Raw genomic sequence first — 18,600 nt, 5'->3', positions numbered from 1 at the left:
TAATATAGCGCTTCCCTGGTTGTTTTCTTTATTGTCCTTATTCAGCAAGGTTTGGGTACCTTGCATTGGAAGCTGCTTATGTGTTTGGATCATTTTGGTTCCGTCTGCCATTTTTTGTGCTATAACCACAATTAACCCCTCTCACTCCTAATGGTTCATGTCACATAACCTATTAATGGTATAAAAGTATATGTATTCATAGGATTTAACTACTCACATCATCAAGGTGGATTTTCGTTTCCATTCAATTTATATTTTAAAAAAAATTTTTAATTACACTTGGATTTATTTAACAATCCATTTTACGGTGAGTGGTTTCAGGAACAGATCACCAGGCGCACGAATTTTTCTTTTGTGTACTTTGACTCATATCAGGGGTATGAATAAACTATTTTCACGTATGCATCAGATCCATAACACAACACAGCACAATCGATTTCTTCAAAGTGCAGGCCTGGCACTGATGAAAGTCCATATGGGACCTGAAACGTTGTCTTTGCACTGTTCTCGGCTGTCACATTAAAGGAGAATTTCATTATGAACCTGTTAGTAGACCTCTACTTTGTATGTCTATCTTTGAGGAGACCTGCACTTTGAAGTATTCTTTGGTGTGCCTTTAGCAATACTGATTTAGAGGAGAGCTTAATTATATAACAAATTGTGTGGTTTTTTTTTTTGGTTTTTTTTACATTAGGCATCTGAAATCAAATTTTTCAAGACCTTCCAGTCAAACTCCCAACATGTATTACTGTATGAGATTCCTGAACTCCAGCAAAAGGCACTAGCACATATTCCAGTATCAGAAATGAAAGAGAGAGCACAGAAAAAACTACTTGAATCCAAAAGAATTGAGCCAGGTAATGGAAGGGGGGGGGGCTATAGATGCCTGCTTTCACATAAGTAATAGGAACTAACATTGTGCAAATAAAGTATTGTTGTTATTTGTACAGGAGCTTGACAAGGAAGGAGAATGATAAAGATGTTCAATAGTGCTTAGCATAACTGTGCTATTCTAAAAGGAAAAGAATGGAAGGAATGCTGTTTAATGTCAGCCCGGGCAGATGAAGAGATTTTCACTCTAAACCAGCGGTGCGCAAACTTCCCGCGCCTGTGCTCCCCTTACCTGCTGCCTCCTCGGTTGCGCCCCCCCCCCCCCTCGCCTCTAATGATGGGTCAAATGACACTATGGGGTCATTTGACGTCACGTCTCCATGGTAACGAGATGTCATTTGACGCTGCGTTGCAATGGAGACGCGTGGACAAGAAGCCGGTAAGTAAATTTACAGAGGCTTAGCGCTGGGCTTCTGTAACCACCGCGCGGCCCGCGCCCTCCCAATAAGTCTCGGGGGCGCACCCCCAGTTTGTGCACCACTGCTCTAAATCACACCCTGTTGGTAGTTGAGGTGGGAGTAGAACTCACAGCTTGGTGTATTCAAATCACCAACTTGCCTAGTATGTCATAGCCAGTCTTCATGGCTTCCCTTGTGGCCCCTTGAGCACTGTTGCAGTACACTCCAAAAAGAAGTTTGAGGCTTGTAACTAGAACACACTCATAAAGCTTCCCATTGTTTGTATAGATACCACTGTGACTGGGGAGGATTTTCTGTTGTTGGAGCTGCTACGTTGGTATAAAGAGAACTTCTTCAAGTGGGTGAACAGCCTTCCCTGCAGTCGCTGTGGAGGCCAGACGCAAGTTAAAGATGCTCTGCCTCCTTCTGCTGAGGATCTGCAATGGGGGGCGAACCGAGTGGAGAATCATTACTGTGAAAAGTGCCAGCACATCAATAGGTTCCCCAGGCAGGTATCGAACAGGGATCAATATTATTATTCATGTAGTTAAACCCAGTGGGGTGTAAACTGATAAAACGTTCATGAAGGATTGCCGTGTTGTGTCCCAGACTCTGCACCCCCTTATCCCTTTCAGGGCAGGAGGACACTGCTGTTTATTGGAGGTTACTCCAGCACCAAAGTGGTTAACATGAAGGTTTCCATAAATCTTCTAAAAGTGCCTATTATGTACATTTCCCAAGTAGCAGCAACATAAACTAATGGCAATGATATGTTATAAAGGCTGAAGCTACATGAATGCTGTATTTAAATTTAATCTTAAAACAGGAGTTATTTTGAACAGCTGTTTCACTATTACATGGAGCAGCGAAGTGGATAAGAGAACTCCCCTAAAAAGAAGGATTGAAAAGTGCGTGACTTTGATCAGTACGCGTGGTCACTGTGGCCATGAATAAGGTGTATGTTGGTTGCACACCAAACCACGGCTGAATACATTTGATTTCAATCTCCTAGGTACAATGACCCTGAAAAGCTTCTGGAGAGCAGGCGTGGGCGTTGTGGAGAGTGGGCTAACTGCTTCACTTTGTGCTGCAGAGCTTTGGCACTGGAAGCTAGATATGTCTGGGACTCAACAGGTGAGCAAAGCATTTCACACGGTCCTCTTTGAAGGTGTATTGCCACTGAACTAAACATTGGAATTACAAGAAATCACTCAGTACTCAGCAACACCTTTTTTAGCATGGCTCTTTACATGAAAATTGCATATATCTTCAGTGTACTGTATATAAGCACTTTCTAGGCAAGCTCCTCTTCCTGAAGAGTTGACCTATAACTTTCTATAAATGTCCTTTATTCTTCACTGGTCATGTTTTTTTCTTTCTTGACAAAGAAAAGCAGCTTATACATATCATGGAAATTTTTTACAAACCGTTTGTCTCTGTCCGTAGCTGATGTAGGTTGATTCACAGAGTGTAGCCTTTTTCTGTGCTGCAAATCATTGTAGTCACTCAACTATTCCTATTTAGATGAGAAGGGATTTCAAGCTCCATAATTTGCGGGCCTATGTTAAAATACCATGTCCCATTAACACACTCAGACCTGTTCCTAACATCATTATTTAGCTTGACTTCAGAGATATTTTCCTTCCCATTCTGTATTTCTCACGGAGAATTTCCTCTTATCATACAGCTGTTCACTGCGTGTGCATTAGTAATCTATTGCTTGCTTTAGTATATTCAGTCAAGTACTTTGTTTACTTCTGTACATACAGATGTACGATTCAACTTCACCCTGCGCGTCACTTGTAGCAGGTGGACCGCGCCCCAAGTGCGGCCGTGATTCCGGCCAAGCACGATCACGGCCCAGCGCAGGTGGAATTTCCCGTAAGGACCGCCGCCGCGGGGGAGTCCCTGCTTCTGAATGGGACTCCCGCTGGGTTAATCTTAGTGGGCCACACCGGTCTGGAAGAGCTGTGCAGAGAGAAGTGGTCCCTCTCTCTCTGTCTCCCCGCACAGCTCTTTTAAAAATTAAAAAAATCAAAATTGTACGTGTAATAAATACATTGCATTGAAGCAAGGGGTCTCTGGAGCTGAACAGCGTTACTTTCAGGTCCGGGGACCCCCTGCTTCCTGAGGTACAGGCCCCAGTATGGGGTGCCGGTATCTCCTGCAAGTTTGAATGTCCCGGTCACGCGACCAGGACATTTAAACTTGCAGGAGATACCGGCACCTGATACGGAGGCCTGCACCTAGGGAAGCAGGGGGTCCCCAGACCTAGAAGTAATGCGATTCCGCTTCCTTCTGCTTTCTCTCTCTGCTCAGCTCTTCCAGACTGGTGCAGCCCTGTAAGAATAATGCAGCGGGAGTCCCATTCAGAAGCAGGGACACCCGCTGCGTTAATCCTTATGGGAAATTAGTGTACTGGCGTGGGGAAGCCTCGATCGGGCCGCGGTCAGGCTCCATTGAGCTGCAGTTTCCTTGTGCCCAAAATGAACATTAAAAAACCAGTCCATCTGTACTAAAGAGTTTAAAGCTCCAAGGCCCCATCCTTCCCTATTTGTTGTACAGTTTTATTTTATTTTGTTCTTTCCCCATACTTTATTGTGAAATCGACAAGTCGTTTTTCTGTTTCGGAGAAATGTTGACTAAAAAAAAAGTGTGTGGTTGGATCATCTAATAAGTCTGTAGTGAAAAGCGGCTGGTTCTGCACTTTCCATGGTGCTTGTCATTCTGCTTTTTTTTTTTTTTTTTGCAATAAGGCTTCTGGGCTTATATTTAGAAAGCCACGAAACATCCTAAATTATGATTGAATTGTTTAAAATGATTTAGAAGTTGTGAAATGAAAAGAGGCACTTCACTTATATGTAATTCTCAAGTGCTGGGCCGTTAAAAGCATTGTAAAGTTGATTTTGTTCTCTAGGGTTGATTATAGTCAAATGTTACATGGTGTATGTAAACATTGCATTATAGTCATACATTAATGTTTTTCACTTCCTGCAGATCATGTCTGGACTGAGGTGTTTTCTTCATCTCAGAACAAATGGCTTCATTGTGACCCATGCGAAAATGCCTGTGACAAGCCTCTCTTGTATGAGGTGGGATGGGGGAAAAAGCTCTCTTATATCATTGCATTCTCCAAGGATGAGGTACAGTGTATAGGAATCTCTGAAATACGTATGTACTACAGTTCTGTTTTTCTGTTACAATGTGTGAACGAAAGTAATGTATTGTAATATTAGAGTTGTAATGATTTTTTTTGTATTTAATGTAACGGTGTTTCCCCCACCCTCTGGGAGAAGGAGGGGGTGGGAGGAAGAGGAGAAGGAGGGAGTGGGAGGAAGAGGAGAAGGAGGGGGTGGGAGGAAGAGGAAGAGGAGAAGGAGGGGGGTGAGAGGAAGGGGGCTATTTAATCGCCGGCCAATCAGATCAGATAACTCACTGGTCCTATGGACGCAGTGAGAAAAAAATACCAGACTAACAAAAATATACAACAAGCAACAGAGAAGCCCAATGCTACATCCAATATGACAAAAATACACAGTAAAATACTTCTATATTCTCTTGAAAAGGGGTCATTTAGTTTAACCTTTTGGCCAAAGCTTTGTAAGCCTGTGAGCCACGACAAGACAGACCCAGTTCACAGGTCCTAACACTACCAGATAAAATACTAATATACCTCTATTAGAATTAAAATTCTCATTTACCTCTATTAGTAGGTGAGAAAGAATAACATTGGGTCTATATCCAGTAAAATTAAAAGGACCTGCTGACTTGGGAATTGGGGAGGGGCGGACTTAAAACCTGGGAGTGTGGGGCCACTAACCTCCAGCAGCTTCTACATTCATACAGGGGTTCCTAAAATGAGCTTGCTGGGTTTCTGTGTTTTTTAAATAATGTGCACTAAAATAGGAGAGTTAATGTAAAAAAAAATCCAAATGAGGGGATACCGAGCAGAACACCCAGCCGTGACACCCACTGGGAGGCAAACTCTGAAACCGTTACAGTGGACTCGGCGTACGTTTACTCTGCCCGGATAGGGGAGCGCACCAGCATCTGGAACATGGCCACTATGTTTGTTGGGACCTCCCTCTCCAGACACTGCTTCCTGGTCTTATAAATGGCTAGCTTAGCCAATGCCAGGAGCAGGTTGATGAGGAAATCCCTAGGCATATTGCCCCGGGACACTGGGCACCCAAAAATATAAAGGTGAGGGGAAAACTGCAGCCAGAACTGCAGGAGAAGGCCCCTCAAGGTGGATAAGAGGGGCTGCAGTCTGGCGCAGCTAAAATAAATATGGTACACAGACTCCCGCTCGCCACAGAAAGGGCAGGTGGCGGGGGAGTCCGTGAAGTGGGCCAAGTACTCTGCCGTGCTCAGTGCACCGTGGAGGACTCTCCAACTCAAATCCCCAGCGGGACGGGGAACCAACTCTGAATAGAGTTCCCTCCACCGGGGCCTCTCGCCCTCGTTTGCAGGAAGCACCCGCCTCCAGATGGTATCGGGGTGGGCGACATGGGCGAGGTAGTGCACTGTATGGAGCACGAGAGAGTACAGGGCTCTCCTCGGCATGCCAGGGACATATCCCCCAACCTGCTGAGGTTGGGGAAGAGAGGAGCCTGAAGGAGTTGCCGTGGCTTTGGTCCCACGCAAAGATCTGGAGAGTTGGGGGTGATAGGTGGGCAGGGCTCCGGTCTGCAATACCCCCTCGAAGGTGCGTGAGTCGGGGTGGATGGTATCTTTAATCTCCTGGATCAGACGACGAGGGACGCAGGCAGTAGGCTGACCCATGCGGTGCGCAAGCACCACTGCCCTTACCCAGTCCGGCCGTTCGTAGTCAAGAAGATCCCCGACTCTGGTCACCTGCGCCAGGATGAGTTAAAAGCAGATATAGGGTGAATCCAACATCCGAGCCCTCACTGTTTAAACAGCAGGGGCTCAGCGAGGAAACCAACCCCCACCACCGCCTGTCCTTTCCTCGTCGCAGAGACCTGGCTCCAGGACCTTAGTAAATCCCGTAGTATGCCGGCAGCACCGAGAAGTCTCTACCTAACCCCTCGGGCTTGATGATAAACACTTGCCGGTCATACCCCATATTGCGCAGCTGGCGAAAGAAACTGGTCGCCAGCTGGCAGCACTGCGGAGACGGATCTGCGAATAGGTATCTCTGCAGGTATTGGAGGCGGAAAGTGTGTATCTGGGAGTGAACACACACCACTCCCTGTCCTCCCTCTCCCAGAGGGAGGCACGCAACACCCGCAGAGACCCAATGCTTCCCCATCCAGAGAAAGTCCAGCAACGTCCTCTGGATCTTGCTGACAAATTCAGGGGTTGGACCCATGGCTATGAGCCGATGCCACAGCTGACTGGCCACCAGCTGGTTGATCACCAGATACGCCCACGACCTCAGACGAGCGATGACTCGGTCTTCAAGATCACTGAAGTTTTCTGGGGTCGGGTTCTCCGCAGCAGACAGGTAGACACCCACATACCTGATGGAATCGCTCCCCCACGAGACATTACGAAACGCGGGGGGGCAAGGAGTCTACCTGTAAGGGACCCACCAAAAGGCTGGAGTACTTGGACCAGTTGATCCGAGCTGAAGAGGCCGCAGTGTAGACCTCTTGGCACGCTTGCGCCCACTCCAGATCAACTAGGTCCTGGGCCACGAGGAGCACGTCATCAGCATAGGCTGACAGGACTACCCGCATGTCGGGCTCCCGCAGCACCAGCCCGGTGAGCCTCTTCCTCAGCAGGCAGAGGAAGGGCTCGATTGCCAGCGCGTACAGTTGCCCGGACAGGGGGCATCCTTGACGTACCCCCCGACCAAACGCCAAAGGTGCCGTCAGGGACAAATTAATCTTCACCAGACACTTTGCGGAGGCGTACAGCATCTGGAGAAAGACCACAAATTGTGGGCCAAAGCCAAACGCCTGCAGGGTCTCTGTGAGGTATCAGTGATCCACCATGTCAAACGCCCTGTCCTGATCTAGGGACAGAAAGACGAGTGACAGACCAGTCCCCTGCGCGTGGTGCAGCAGGTCCCGGACCAGAAAATTGTTATCATGAATGCTCCGGCCCGGGATAGTATAGAATATAGGACTGGTCGGGTGAATCACCTCTGCTAGCACGGACTTGAAAAAAGGAGAGTGTCGGTGGCGCTCCCTCGTGTAATATAAATCCCTAATTCGGATAAGGGCTACAATAAATGAATGAAAATAAATATAAGAAATACTGGCCCTGAAAGTGCTGCAGCTCAATCAGAAAGGATTGTCCCGTGATCCTTAGTAGATATGTGAGTTGTCGAGGAGATGAGCGCATGCAAACAAGAAAACAAGAAGAAAAAAACAGAAGAATATATATATGGAATACAACACACCTAATAGTTTGTTAGAGTGGGGGTATTAAAATAAAGGTTCTATATGTACTCACACGGGCATGTGTGAGCAAAGACACCCAGCGTTGTCTTTACCCACAGTGCGTTGGTTTCTTCTACGAGACTGTATTTAAGCTCCCTTATACCCCATGCTGCCACCAGAACCTGAAGAAGCAAGCAAACTTGCGAAACGCGTAGTTCTTGGTGGCGCTTGGAGCCTTTTGACTTGTGACGGCCACCGTAGCCTGTGTGATCATCCGGGAACCAGTCTTGCAATCCGGACACGGAGAAAGGATCGATCTGAAAACCGGAACTGTTTACCTTGACTAAGGGGATCATCACTCATTTCTTTTATGTAAGTTTTTCTGTACTTCATGTAATAAACATTTTTTATACTTTATTACCATCCTGGTTGTTCTTCTCCCTTGGGTCCGCTGCGAGTCAAAATCAGTCAGTGTACGGTGGACGCAGAAACCTAATGACGGAAGGAAGCCACCTCTAAAGACCATTTATGTGCACCCCACTCACACAAGCCCGTGTGAGTGTTAATATCCTTGTCATCTTCCCCCACAACACCCCCCCTCCCCTCCAACCATTCAGCTAACACTGGTTTGTTCTACCTCTACCCATGGGCTCACTCCAATGAGTTTACCACGGACACAAGTGGCAGAAAAGCAGCTGATTGTGTGTATGGACAGAGCTCAGTAACTGTGACTCAAATATGCCCGCTATCTCCCAGCGATGGAATAAAGCAACTGACAGTGAGCCAAAGACAACACTGAGTGTCTTTCACTGACACACGCCCGTGTGAGTAAATATTGATAATTTATTCATCTCATTTCCCTACCCTCATAAGCAGCCACTAGTATCTTCTAATCAGCAGGTTACATTTCTTTACATTTGGGCTATTGTGTCTTTTTTTGCTTATGGGTCCACCACGACGAGTATACTTCCGCTACTGAGGACATAGAAGAAACCAACGCACTGTGGGTAAAGACAACGCTGAGTGTCTTTGCTCACACATGCCCGTGTGAGTACATATAGAACCTTTATTTTAATACCCCCACTCTAACAGCACGGACTTGAGCCTCAGCGAGAGCACTTTGACTACGATCTTATAGTCCGTGCTAAGCAGCGAGACCGGTCGCCAGTTAGAGATCTGGCAGAGATCCCCCTTCTTCGGCAGCAGAGACAGTACTGTCCGCGGACACGAAAGGGGCATCTCACCGGTCTCCAGGGCTTTGGCCAGGACCTTGGTGATATCGGGTCCCAGTATCTCCCAAATAAACTGAAAGAACACCACAGTCAGCCCGTCTAGCCCCGGCGCTTTTCCGCAGGACATGAGACGGAGGCTTGGCCAGAGTCAATGGTAACTCAAGCCACTCCCTTCCATCCTCGCTGACTGTGGGAAGCCCCTCCCATAAGACCCTGCATGTGTTCGGCTGGATGGACTCCGGAGAGAACATTTGGGCTTTGTCCCGGATGCTCTTTGGGTCCATCTCCATGTACACACTCTGCAGGAATTGGTCCACTGACACAGACAGCCGCTCCTCGAGATTGAGCACCTCCCCCCTAAGGGCCTCGATCTCAGCATCGCGCTGTCTGCTAGCACCTTTTTTTGGCGTGCTCCTGACAAACGAGGCGCAGACAAACCTTGCCCACGTCCCACCACTGCTCTAACGTGGCAAAGTCTGACCTGCAACCTCTCCAGGCTGTCTAAAAGTCCCGGACCGACGTCGCAAACCCCTTGTTCTCCAACAACGTATTGTTGAAGTGCTAATAGGCGGCCGAGGGCGCTGCTGGTAGTAGCGCCACCGTCATGGACGCACAATTGTGGTCCGAGAACAGCGCCAGCCTAATGGCACTGGACTGGGCTCACGACAGGCTGTGGTTGGATATATACAGCCTGTCGACCAGGACATCCGTTCACCCATATACACCCTAACATGGGTGAACTCAGTGGATGCCCCGGGATGTTGTTTTCGCCAGACTTCTACCAAGGAGTTGCGGACGATGATCTCCCGTAGGGTCGACGCAGAGTACGGGCAGAGTACGGGTGTGGCTCTGCACAATTCCGGTCCAGAGTCTCGAGGGTGCAGTTGAAATCACTCCCGAGCACCACGTACTCGTCCGCGTCGACTGCCTCCAGGTATTCAGACAGTCTGACGAAGAACTGCATTCTCAAGGATCCGGTGGCAGGAGCATACACGTTCAAGAAATCGTGCAGTCCTCATGCCGGACCCCGAGATGCAACAGCTTTGGCATGCAGTAGCTCTGGCTGAAAGGACTCTGAGAACAAGGTCATCACCCCACTAGATGACGAAGTGAGGTGGCTAAAGAAGACCCTGCCTCGCCAATCCAGATGCCAGCTGGCTTCGGCCTCTGGAGTGGTATGGGTTTCTTGCAGGAAACTCACAGAATACTTATCCCTACAGCCATTTACATTAAGCATACCGATGCTCAAAGCCATTGGTAGTCAGGAGTTTTTCTTGTGCTTCCCACAGGCGCTCTGGGTGCTAAATCCTGAGTAGCCATGTGGGCTCGCAACAAGTGGTAAAACTTCCGGGTGCGAACATGGTCAAGGGTCCCGAAGTTTTTGGCCCTGTGTTTGGCCCTCATGTATTCCATGAGAGAGTGGACAATGAGTGAGCCATCCTTCCACCTCTCGAGGGCCAACTGCACCTTCATGCTTCTCTGCCCATAGAGGGTACTTTCCAGTAACTCAGCTAGGATAACGGGAGTCAAGGATTCCACCGACTCCGCAGTGTCAGAGGACTCCTCACTGAGCCCCAACTACCCGGGCTCCTCTTGGCTGATTATCTCAAAACTCCAACCCTTCCCTGCGGGAGTTAATTTCCTCGGCCTTAGAATGAGTCCCCCATTGGTGTTTTCACGGTGGGGTCCATTGTACCCTCTACGTTTGGTTCTGGGGTAGAAAGTTCAGGGGCAGCTGGTGGTGGTTGGGTGGAAGCAGTGGACCCCTGAGTAACCTTGGGGGCCACAGAGGCACACAGTGCCTTCACTACTTCCTCCCCGCCACCTGGGCAGAAGAGATATCGCAGGAGCCTGCAGTAATCGTGAGAGGGTTCTCCTCAGTGAGCAACCCATGGGAGGGTCCGGCCCAGCCGGCGCCTCCTGCAGAGACCCCGATGGAGACTCCCCACAGAGAGGACCCACATCAGACGCCTCTCCGATGTAATTTGGAGTACTCGCCACAACACCACCACTCATATCTGCCCCACCCTGCTCCATCCCCCACACCCCCAACAACCCCCTTAATCCCACTCCCAGAGTCATACATGGGGATCAGCCCAAGTTCTTCCCCCTCCTCCGATGACATGAGCAGGGGCATTGCCCCAGGTGTGCCACGCGAAGGTGGCACAGCCGGAGGGGGATCCTGGCCGACCCCAGAATCCCCGAAGACAGCTGCATCAGATGTGGTAGATCCACCGAAACAAGTCCCTGGGGTCTACCTTCCAATTGAGAGGGGTATTGGAAGGCACCCCAACATCTATGTCATGGGGCAGGGCCTCATGTTCTATAGCACTCTGGCCTCCCACCCCTGAAACGTTGGGTACCTCCCTTCCCCTCTCACTTCCTCCAGATCCCATGAGCCTACAGCCTCAGCCCCTTGGGAATCTGAAGTGGGACAAGACCACACTGTGCGGAACTGATCCTTTGTTCCGCTTGGGAGTCTTTAGAGGGTGAACATAGTAAGGTTCACCCTCCTCGTCCTTAGCCACCCTCTTGTTGGTTTTAAACTTCTTCCTGGGGAATGATTCCCCAGGAGTGGGTGCTGCTGTCTCCCCAGCAGGAGTTTCCTACCGCTCCCCCACACCCTGTACGGTGCTTATATTAGGGGTCGGGTGTGCTCGGGGAGAGACAGCAACAACAACAGAGGGTGGCTGTACAATGTTGGCCTTTTTCCTCTCCCTTTGTTCTTTAGGGAGAAGTCCAAAAGTCGATGCCTGAGCAGGGGCAGCGACCTCTCCTGCGGACCTGAGCCCTCGAGGGCCCCATTGTGGTGGGTACAGCGGTACAGGGTGTTTTGGCAGAGGGAGGAGCGGGTGCAAGATCTGGGGTAGATCTTTTGTTCCCTTTGGGACAGCTCCTACGAGTGTGCCCCAGCTCCTTGCATAAATAGCACCTAACCTCCTCCGTGCCATAGTACACCGTGTACATGATGCCCTCGTAGGGCACCCCAAAGGACCCCTCCGCAGACTGTGCTTCCTGGCATCAGCAGTTGTACCTGCCGCCTGAAGGAGAGCACGTGCCTCAGCGACCTGTCCCTGCAGCCCAATAGTATTTTTGTAATGGGAGACTTAATGTCTCCCAGGGCTTGCAGGTGGGGGTGCATGTGGCAGTCTGGGAGGAAGGGGGGCACATTAGAAAGAATAATCCTAGTGCCCAACCCTTCCAGGGGTTCAATGGGGATGTAGGTCCCCCCTACTGCAATGCCCCTCTGCACCAGGGTGTGGATGGCAGCCAGCGTACCTGCCACCACTGCAGAGGGACCCACTACATCCGCCACCGCCCTCACATAAGCCTCAATGCCCTGGCTAGGTGATATTGGGCACCTCACCCCATGCTTCCTGCTTAGGCATGGTGTGGCCCCAGCATTGTTGTTGCTGGGGTCAATGCCTGCAGCTGCCACCTGCACCCACGATGGAGCTGGGGCTACAAGGGTTAAGCTACCAGCAGGAGCTGGGAGAGGTGCAGCCAGGGCACTGGATGTACCAGGCTGAGGGCTGTGGACATGGTTGGTGCTCCTAGGTACCTTAGGTGTTGGGGTCCGGGTGCAGCCCCTGTTTACCTACTATCTCTCCTCCCCTTAGGCATGATATTAAAAAGCCTCTATGTTAGGGGAGGAGGTAGTGCCCAGGGAGAGATGTGCAGAGAGGAGCTGTCCCTTTAAGAACAAATTAATAACTACCTCTCTGCTAAGGGAGGTAAAAAAAAGACAGCTTTTAAATCGCTGCAGTTTTTTTTCCCCTCCCATATTAATTCCTCTCTCCCTAGCAAGGAGCTGCACCACAGTATCTCTTTCTTTAATTGCACAGAGCTCCCAAATCCAAATGAAAAACAAATCAACTTAAAATAAAAGTGAAGAAAAACAAACAACCAGTGATGGGGGAGGGGGTAGGGGTTGAAGCTGCAGTTACCAGCCCAGCCAAAGTACAGCTGTGCTGGGTTGAATCACGGCAGCCTCTGGGTGAAAACAAAAAAACATTTTTAAACACCAAAATAAACCCCAAACACCCTACAAAACACACAGTGTATTCCCCTACAGTTCCCACACCAAAATACTGTATGTCAAGTGAAATTAAATTAGAAAACAATAAACCCAATTCCAAACCAAATGTTTGGGAGCTCTGTTCACACGCTTCCTGAGTGGGAGGGGGTGGGAGGAAGAGAAGGAGAGGGTGAGTTACAGTGCCATTAAAAAAAAAATGGGGGGGGGCGTGTCCCTTTCTTGTCTGGCGAGTAGCATTTTGCATAATTTCTCGTGTCCGGAATAGGATACATTGTAACTCAGGGCTGTCAAACATGTGGCCCACAAGGTGCCGTTATCTGGCCCGCACCCACTCAGCAGGCAGACCACGTCACGCATGCAGACAGGCGCTGCACTGGAATCTGGAGTGTGAATGAGTCTGATCACCCCCACACCCCCACACCCAATCCCTCCAATTGCCACCCCAACCCAGGGAGAGAGGTGTGATGGAGGTAGAGGGACACCAGTGAATACCAGTGACATTTACACATTTTGAAAAAGGAAAGCTCAAAAAAAGGGCACACATAGGTTATAGTGACTATTTAATTTTTTCCTTCCGCCGCGCTGATGATGCAGCCCGAGTCTTGTAGCCGAATTTAAGAATTGGCCTCCCAAGCTATTCTGAGTTTGATGGGCCTGTTGTAGCTGCTGAGTTAGGCCGCGCTTATAGTGCGCGACGGCGACGTGACGGATGACGTCACCGTCGCTACCCGCGAAAGTTGTATTTCGCTTTGCAGTGACGTCGCAAGCGACCTAGCCATTGATTGGTTCAGAGGCTGTCACATGTGGCGACAGCCTCTGAAAAATCAAATTTGACCGTCTTCCAAATTTCGCGCCACCATACTATACTATTACTATAAGCGCACGCGACGTCGGCAATACATTTGTTTTGCCGCGACGTCACGTCGCTGGCACTATAAGCGCAGCCTTACACTGGCGGAAGGATTGATTGAAGCTGGAAGGCAGCCAAGATGTTAGGCACACGATCAGGATTTTTACAGATTTATAACAGAAGCACGATGGCTTTACATATAAAAAGAAGCAGAAAAAAGGGGGGTGGGGAATGTAGTAGTGCGGTTTTAACCTCTGCAGTCCTGTGCTCTGTTGTGTGATATGTGAATAGTGTGGCAATTAGTAAAGCACTGTGTAGAAGGTAGATTGCTGGATTTTACATTTGGAAAGCTTCACAGCCTGTAATACCATGTTCTGTGACGTTTAAGGTTGTGGATGTCACCTGGAGATATTCGTGTAAACACGGCGAGGTGATCTCGCGAAGAACAGAGGTCCGAGAAAGCTGGCTACGGGAAACGATTGCTGGTCTCAACAAGACGGTAATAGATTTTACCTTGAGGATTAACGATGTAGGTCATTATATAGAACATGGAGATAATAACATTGGGTTTTCCCCTCACACAAAAACTGAAAGCAGATAAAATGACCGATTTGCTTCTTAAACTCCAGAAAACATTAAGGCCCATATTTACTAAGCAGGGATATTCAGAAAGACACCTTAAGGTGTCAGTGGCCCTAGGTCTTTTCTCTTTCTGTTTAGTGTCCCCATGTGTCTCTCTATTGAAGTGAAACTTATTTGCTGGCACCTACAGTGTTTTCATGGGAAAAAAAGAACTGTAACGCGGGTGACGTCTCGGTAGTAATAGGCCTGCGTTGTCGCGCTTGCGTATGCGCACATAAACACTGTCTGGTCTTGGCCTTCGGCGGGTATGCGCAGAAGCCTCCTGCGCTCACACGCATGCGCAGAGGCCTCCTGCGCTCAGCGCGCATGCGCATGGGCCTCTTGCGTTCGGCACGCAGGCGCCTCCTGCTCTCCGCTTGTATGCGTAGTGGCCTCCCACACTCAGCGCACATGTGCAGAGGCCTCCTACGCATGGCGCACATGTGCAGAGGCCTCCTGCGCACAGGCACCAGCGCACCAGCAGCAGGACACGGAGACCACACACACACATTGACTGACACACACACAGACTGACACACAAGGAATTCAGTTATAAATATAGAAGTGCAAATAGCTAACACACGCATTCTAAGTGAAACTTCTTTGCGTTTTGGCACTTAAATTGTGTTTTTTGATTTTTAAATAAAAACATCACCATCACAAATACAATTTCTGTGACAAAACAGTGACAAAAGACAAAGAAGTTTCACTTAAAATGTGCGTGCTTAGCATACACACCATTTTTTTTCTTTTTTTTTTTAAATGTCATTTCTTTTCAACATTCACCCCATAGGCTGGACTTTTCCATGCATTTATTAAGATTCAGTAAATAAGTATTTTCCTGTGTTTTCCTTGAGTTTACCACACTCTAGATAAGGTAAAATGTCTGACATTGTTTTGGTATTTTGTACACTCTGCAATGTGTTTTCCTGCTGTACCTTATTGCTACCCTTCCATGCATTTGAAAATAACTAGTATGCGGCTGCTGTTTTATATTTAATTTCTCAAGTTACTTTTTTTGCACTGTTATTTTCTGAATTTTTTTTAGTGTTGGCATTTACCAGTCAGGGAGAACTAAAGGGACAGTATTGTGAGAGCTGTTGTACATTGAGATCATCATTCATAAATTGACATACTGTATTGTTGTTGGTAGAAAAGACTATTGCAGTTCTCCCAGTCACTGGACGAAGACATCTAAGATTAACACTACTAACAGGCAAATATTCTTGTTTTACTAGGTCTAAGGTATTTTAATAATGACTTTGAACAGAAGTGAATTTGGGGAGGGAAAAACAAAATAACAATGCCATGTTTTGTTTTTCTTTTTTGCTCAACAGAGGCAGCAGTCTCTGCAAGAACAGAGAAAGAAGGAGCTTCTTGGACGGTTAGTTGTGGAGATTGTTGAGTTTATGTCTCCTAAGACACCAATGCCTGGAGAACTCGGTGGCAGGGTATCTGGATCACTAGCCTGGAGGGAGGCACGAGGTGAAAGGGGTTTGAAGGTGAGTAAGTTGTGTGTCAATTTCCCTGTTTCTATTGAATTATTGTAATATTGGAAAGTCTATTGCTTGTTGACTTAAGAAAATAACTCAATGCAAATACAGAATTTTCTTCAGGTTGTGAAGGGGGGTTTTGGGCCATCTTTATGCATGCATGTCGTAGTGCATAGGCAACCAAAATTACTTTGATGTGGGAAACGATGTGGTCAAACGCTAAGAGGGACTGAGGTGGCTTTGAAAACACAAATGTACACCTGAAACAGTGATCCTCCCCGATGTAGGACCCTCCTGAGCAGAACCATGCTATTTTCAATTACAGGGACCCATGACCCCCCGAGATACTGGTGAAGTTATTTGGTTTAAATGTCCGTCCAGGGCAAATAAAATAGCTGCCAAAAATATCAGACCAGTAAGGAGCCACAACATCATCGGTTGCGGTTTCCTATTAGATGGCTATTTAAATCCCTGTAAAGAAACATTGGTAACTTCGCTGGTAAGTATTTTGAGAACCGGGGAGGTTCCCATAGCTGGTAATTAGCATGTTCAGCTTTGGTGTATTTACTTGTCCAAGTTTCATGTTTGTACATAACGGTGTCCGATTGCCTAAACAAAGAACCTACAAATTACATTTTGATCGCTGTATTAAAAACAAAGTTTATTACATCTAACAGTAAGAATTAGCTTATCTTGTTATATTTCATTGATTTTTAAAGATTGGGCCCTATAGCCAATATATACGATGGCCCATATTTACAAAGTGGCGCTATGCCATAAGACAACTTGGTCTGCTACATATGCTGCACAATGAAGTTAAAATGTTTCAAACAAAGAACTGTGAAAGGGGGTGGAAGCTGAAGGTGACGCACGTGCTGTGCTCATAGACCTCAGAATGAGGTACAGTTTACAGACTGTAGACACTGGAATAGATATGAGGAGTCTTTGTGAACATGTAGATGCACCCCTGAGTGACGTATTTCTCTTTTTCTGAAATTGGATTAATTCTATTATGGGTTATTATCATTTTATTGTTATTTTGAAAGTAGTGATGCCTTAGAATGGACCATGAGACTTCTTCGTAGCTATGGCTAGTAGTTGAGCTTTCGCTACCTCAGACGTTTCTTTTATGGAAGAACAGGAGAAAAGACTAGTTCGGTTGCAAACATTTGCATGCTGACTACATCTCTTAAGTACTGTAACAGTGGACCATTAAAGTATCAGCTAATGCAGCTAGAAATCTGCAGTGACATTAAAAGCTACTTTTCTAAGGAATACATTATTAATTATAAGCCAGAGTGAAAAGTAAAGAAACAACACATATTGGTGCTTCTTATATAAAACGGGATTGAAAATCAATATAATTTTGTCTTTAATGTTTCCTATTTGTGCTCTACCATAAAGGCTCCTTTTGTGGTGTAGATGTTAAACAAATAAACTACATTTCCTAAATTATTGCCCTCCTTAGGGTTGCTAGGTGTCCGGTTTTGAACCAGACAGACCGGTAATTTGCCCCTCTGTCCAGTAAAAAATGAGAGATAATACTGGACATGTATGTGTCCGGTATTCTCTCTCTCCCTGAATGGGCAGCACGAGTGCTAAGAGTGGCCGAGTGCAGGGTCTCCGCTCCTACCTCTGATGCAGAAGCGGCAGCGTGAGTGTCCTGCATGCAGCAGCATCTTGTATCCAGGGCAACGGGCGGCATCATCAAGCCAGGAGAAAACTGACCAATGGGAGGGCTCCATGTCATTGAGTGTGCACAGCTTCCCCATATGCATGCTGGGAAATGTAGTTTCCTTACAGCTATACATGTGGGAGAGAAGAGCTCCTTTGTGTCCCTGTCTGCCAGGTGAGGAAAGAGGAGGAGGAGGATGGTGGTGGTGGTGGTGGTGGTGGTGGTGGTGGTGGTGGTGGTGGTGAGAAGGAAGAAAGAGGAGGAGGAGGGTGGTGGTAGTGGTGAGGAAGGAGAAGGAGGGTGGTGGTGGTGTGAGATGAGGATGAGTGGGGGTGAGAGATTGAGAGGGTGAGAGGATGAGGGGGGTTGCAACAATCTTGGAAGTAGTGGGAGACAAGCATGAAGATCAGTATAGCACGCCATGTATGACTGCAGGTATTTAAAACCAGAGACATAACATAAAACACAGACAAAGCTCAGTGCACATCCAGATAAACTTATATACGGTACAGTGCCTAAATATACATGTATAAATAACTAATAAATAAAATGGTCTTTTAGTTTAACATTTTGGCCAAATTTTTGTAAGCCCTTGAGCCAAACTTCACGGCAGACCACGTTTCAAGGGTCCCTACACTAATATAAATTCTTAATAACCTGTGCATTGCCAGGAAGAATGATTTATAATAAATCTGTCAATATAAGTTGCAAAAGTTCTAAGTCTGATTGAAGCTTTTATTAACCTGTACATTACCAGGAAAAGCACTCTGTAATAGATTTGTCACAATCACACTGCATGCAGGCAAGTTCCCCTGATAGTTGGAGATGCCATGGAGGGAGCTTTTAACCATTTAAATGTGGGAGGGAATGAGCTTCAATTGGATAGGAGGTTGTCACCCTCCAAAACAGCCAAGACTAGCTGCACAAGAATTATAAAACATACAGAACACCTACAAGTTCAAATTGAACCCCCAAAATGCCCACAACATATATATAAGCATATAAGTTTCACAGAGGAGTGCTACTGAGCATGGCAATATATATTTAA

General features: G+C 47.4%; 1 protein-coding gene across 1 annotated transcript in view; it reads left to right on the top strand.

Annotated features, from left to right (window-relative positions):
- Nucleotides 1-18,600, top strand: part of NGLY1 (N-glycanase 1) — a 38,654-nt gene that overhangs the window by 9,849 nt on the left and 10,205 nt on the right. The window contains exons 4-9 of the mRNA XM_075586970.1: nucleotides 695-857; nucleotides 1,578-1,797; nucleotides 2,302-2,423; nucleotides 4,287-4,432; nucleotides 14,152-14,262; nucleotides 15,722-15,886. Coding sequence (XP_075443085.1) covers nucleotides 695-857; nucleotides 1,578-1,797; nucleotides 2,302-2,423; nucleotides 4,287-4,432; nucleotides 14,152-14,262; nucleotides 15,722-15,886 — 927 coding nt within the window. The remainder of the gene's footprint in view (nucleotides 1-694; nucleotides 858-1,577; nucleotides 1,798-2,301; nucleotides 2,424-4,286; nucleotides 4,433-14,151; nucleotides 14,263-15,721; nucleotides 15,887-18,600) is intronic.

The sequence above is a fragment of the Ascaphus truei genome, chromosome 2, assembly GCF_040206685.1.
Source record: "Ascaphus truei isolate aAscTru1 chromosome 2, aAscTru1.hap1, whole genome shotgun sequence".
Taxonomy (NCBI): domain Eukaryota; kingdom Metazoa; phylum Chordata; class Amphibia; order Anura; family Ascaphidae; genus Ascaphus; species Ascaphus truei.
Note: the sequence above shows the minus strand (reverse complement) of the source record. Positions and strands in the feature narration are given on the sequence as shown.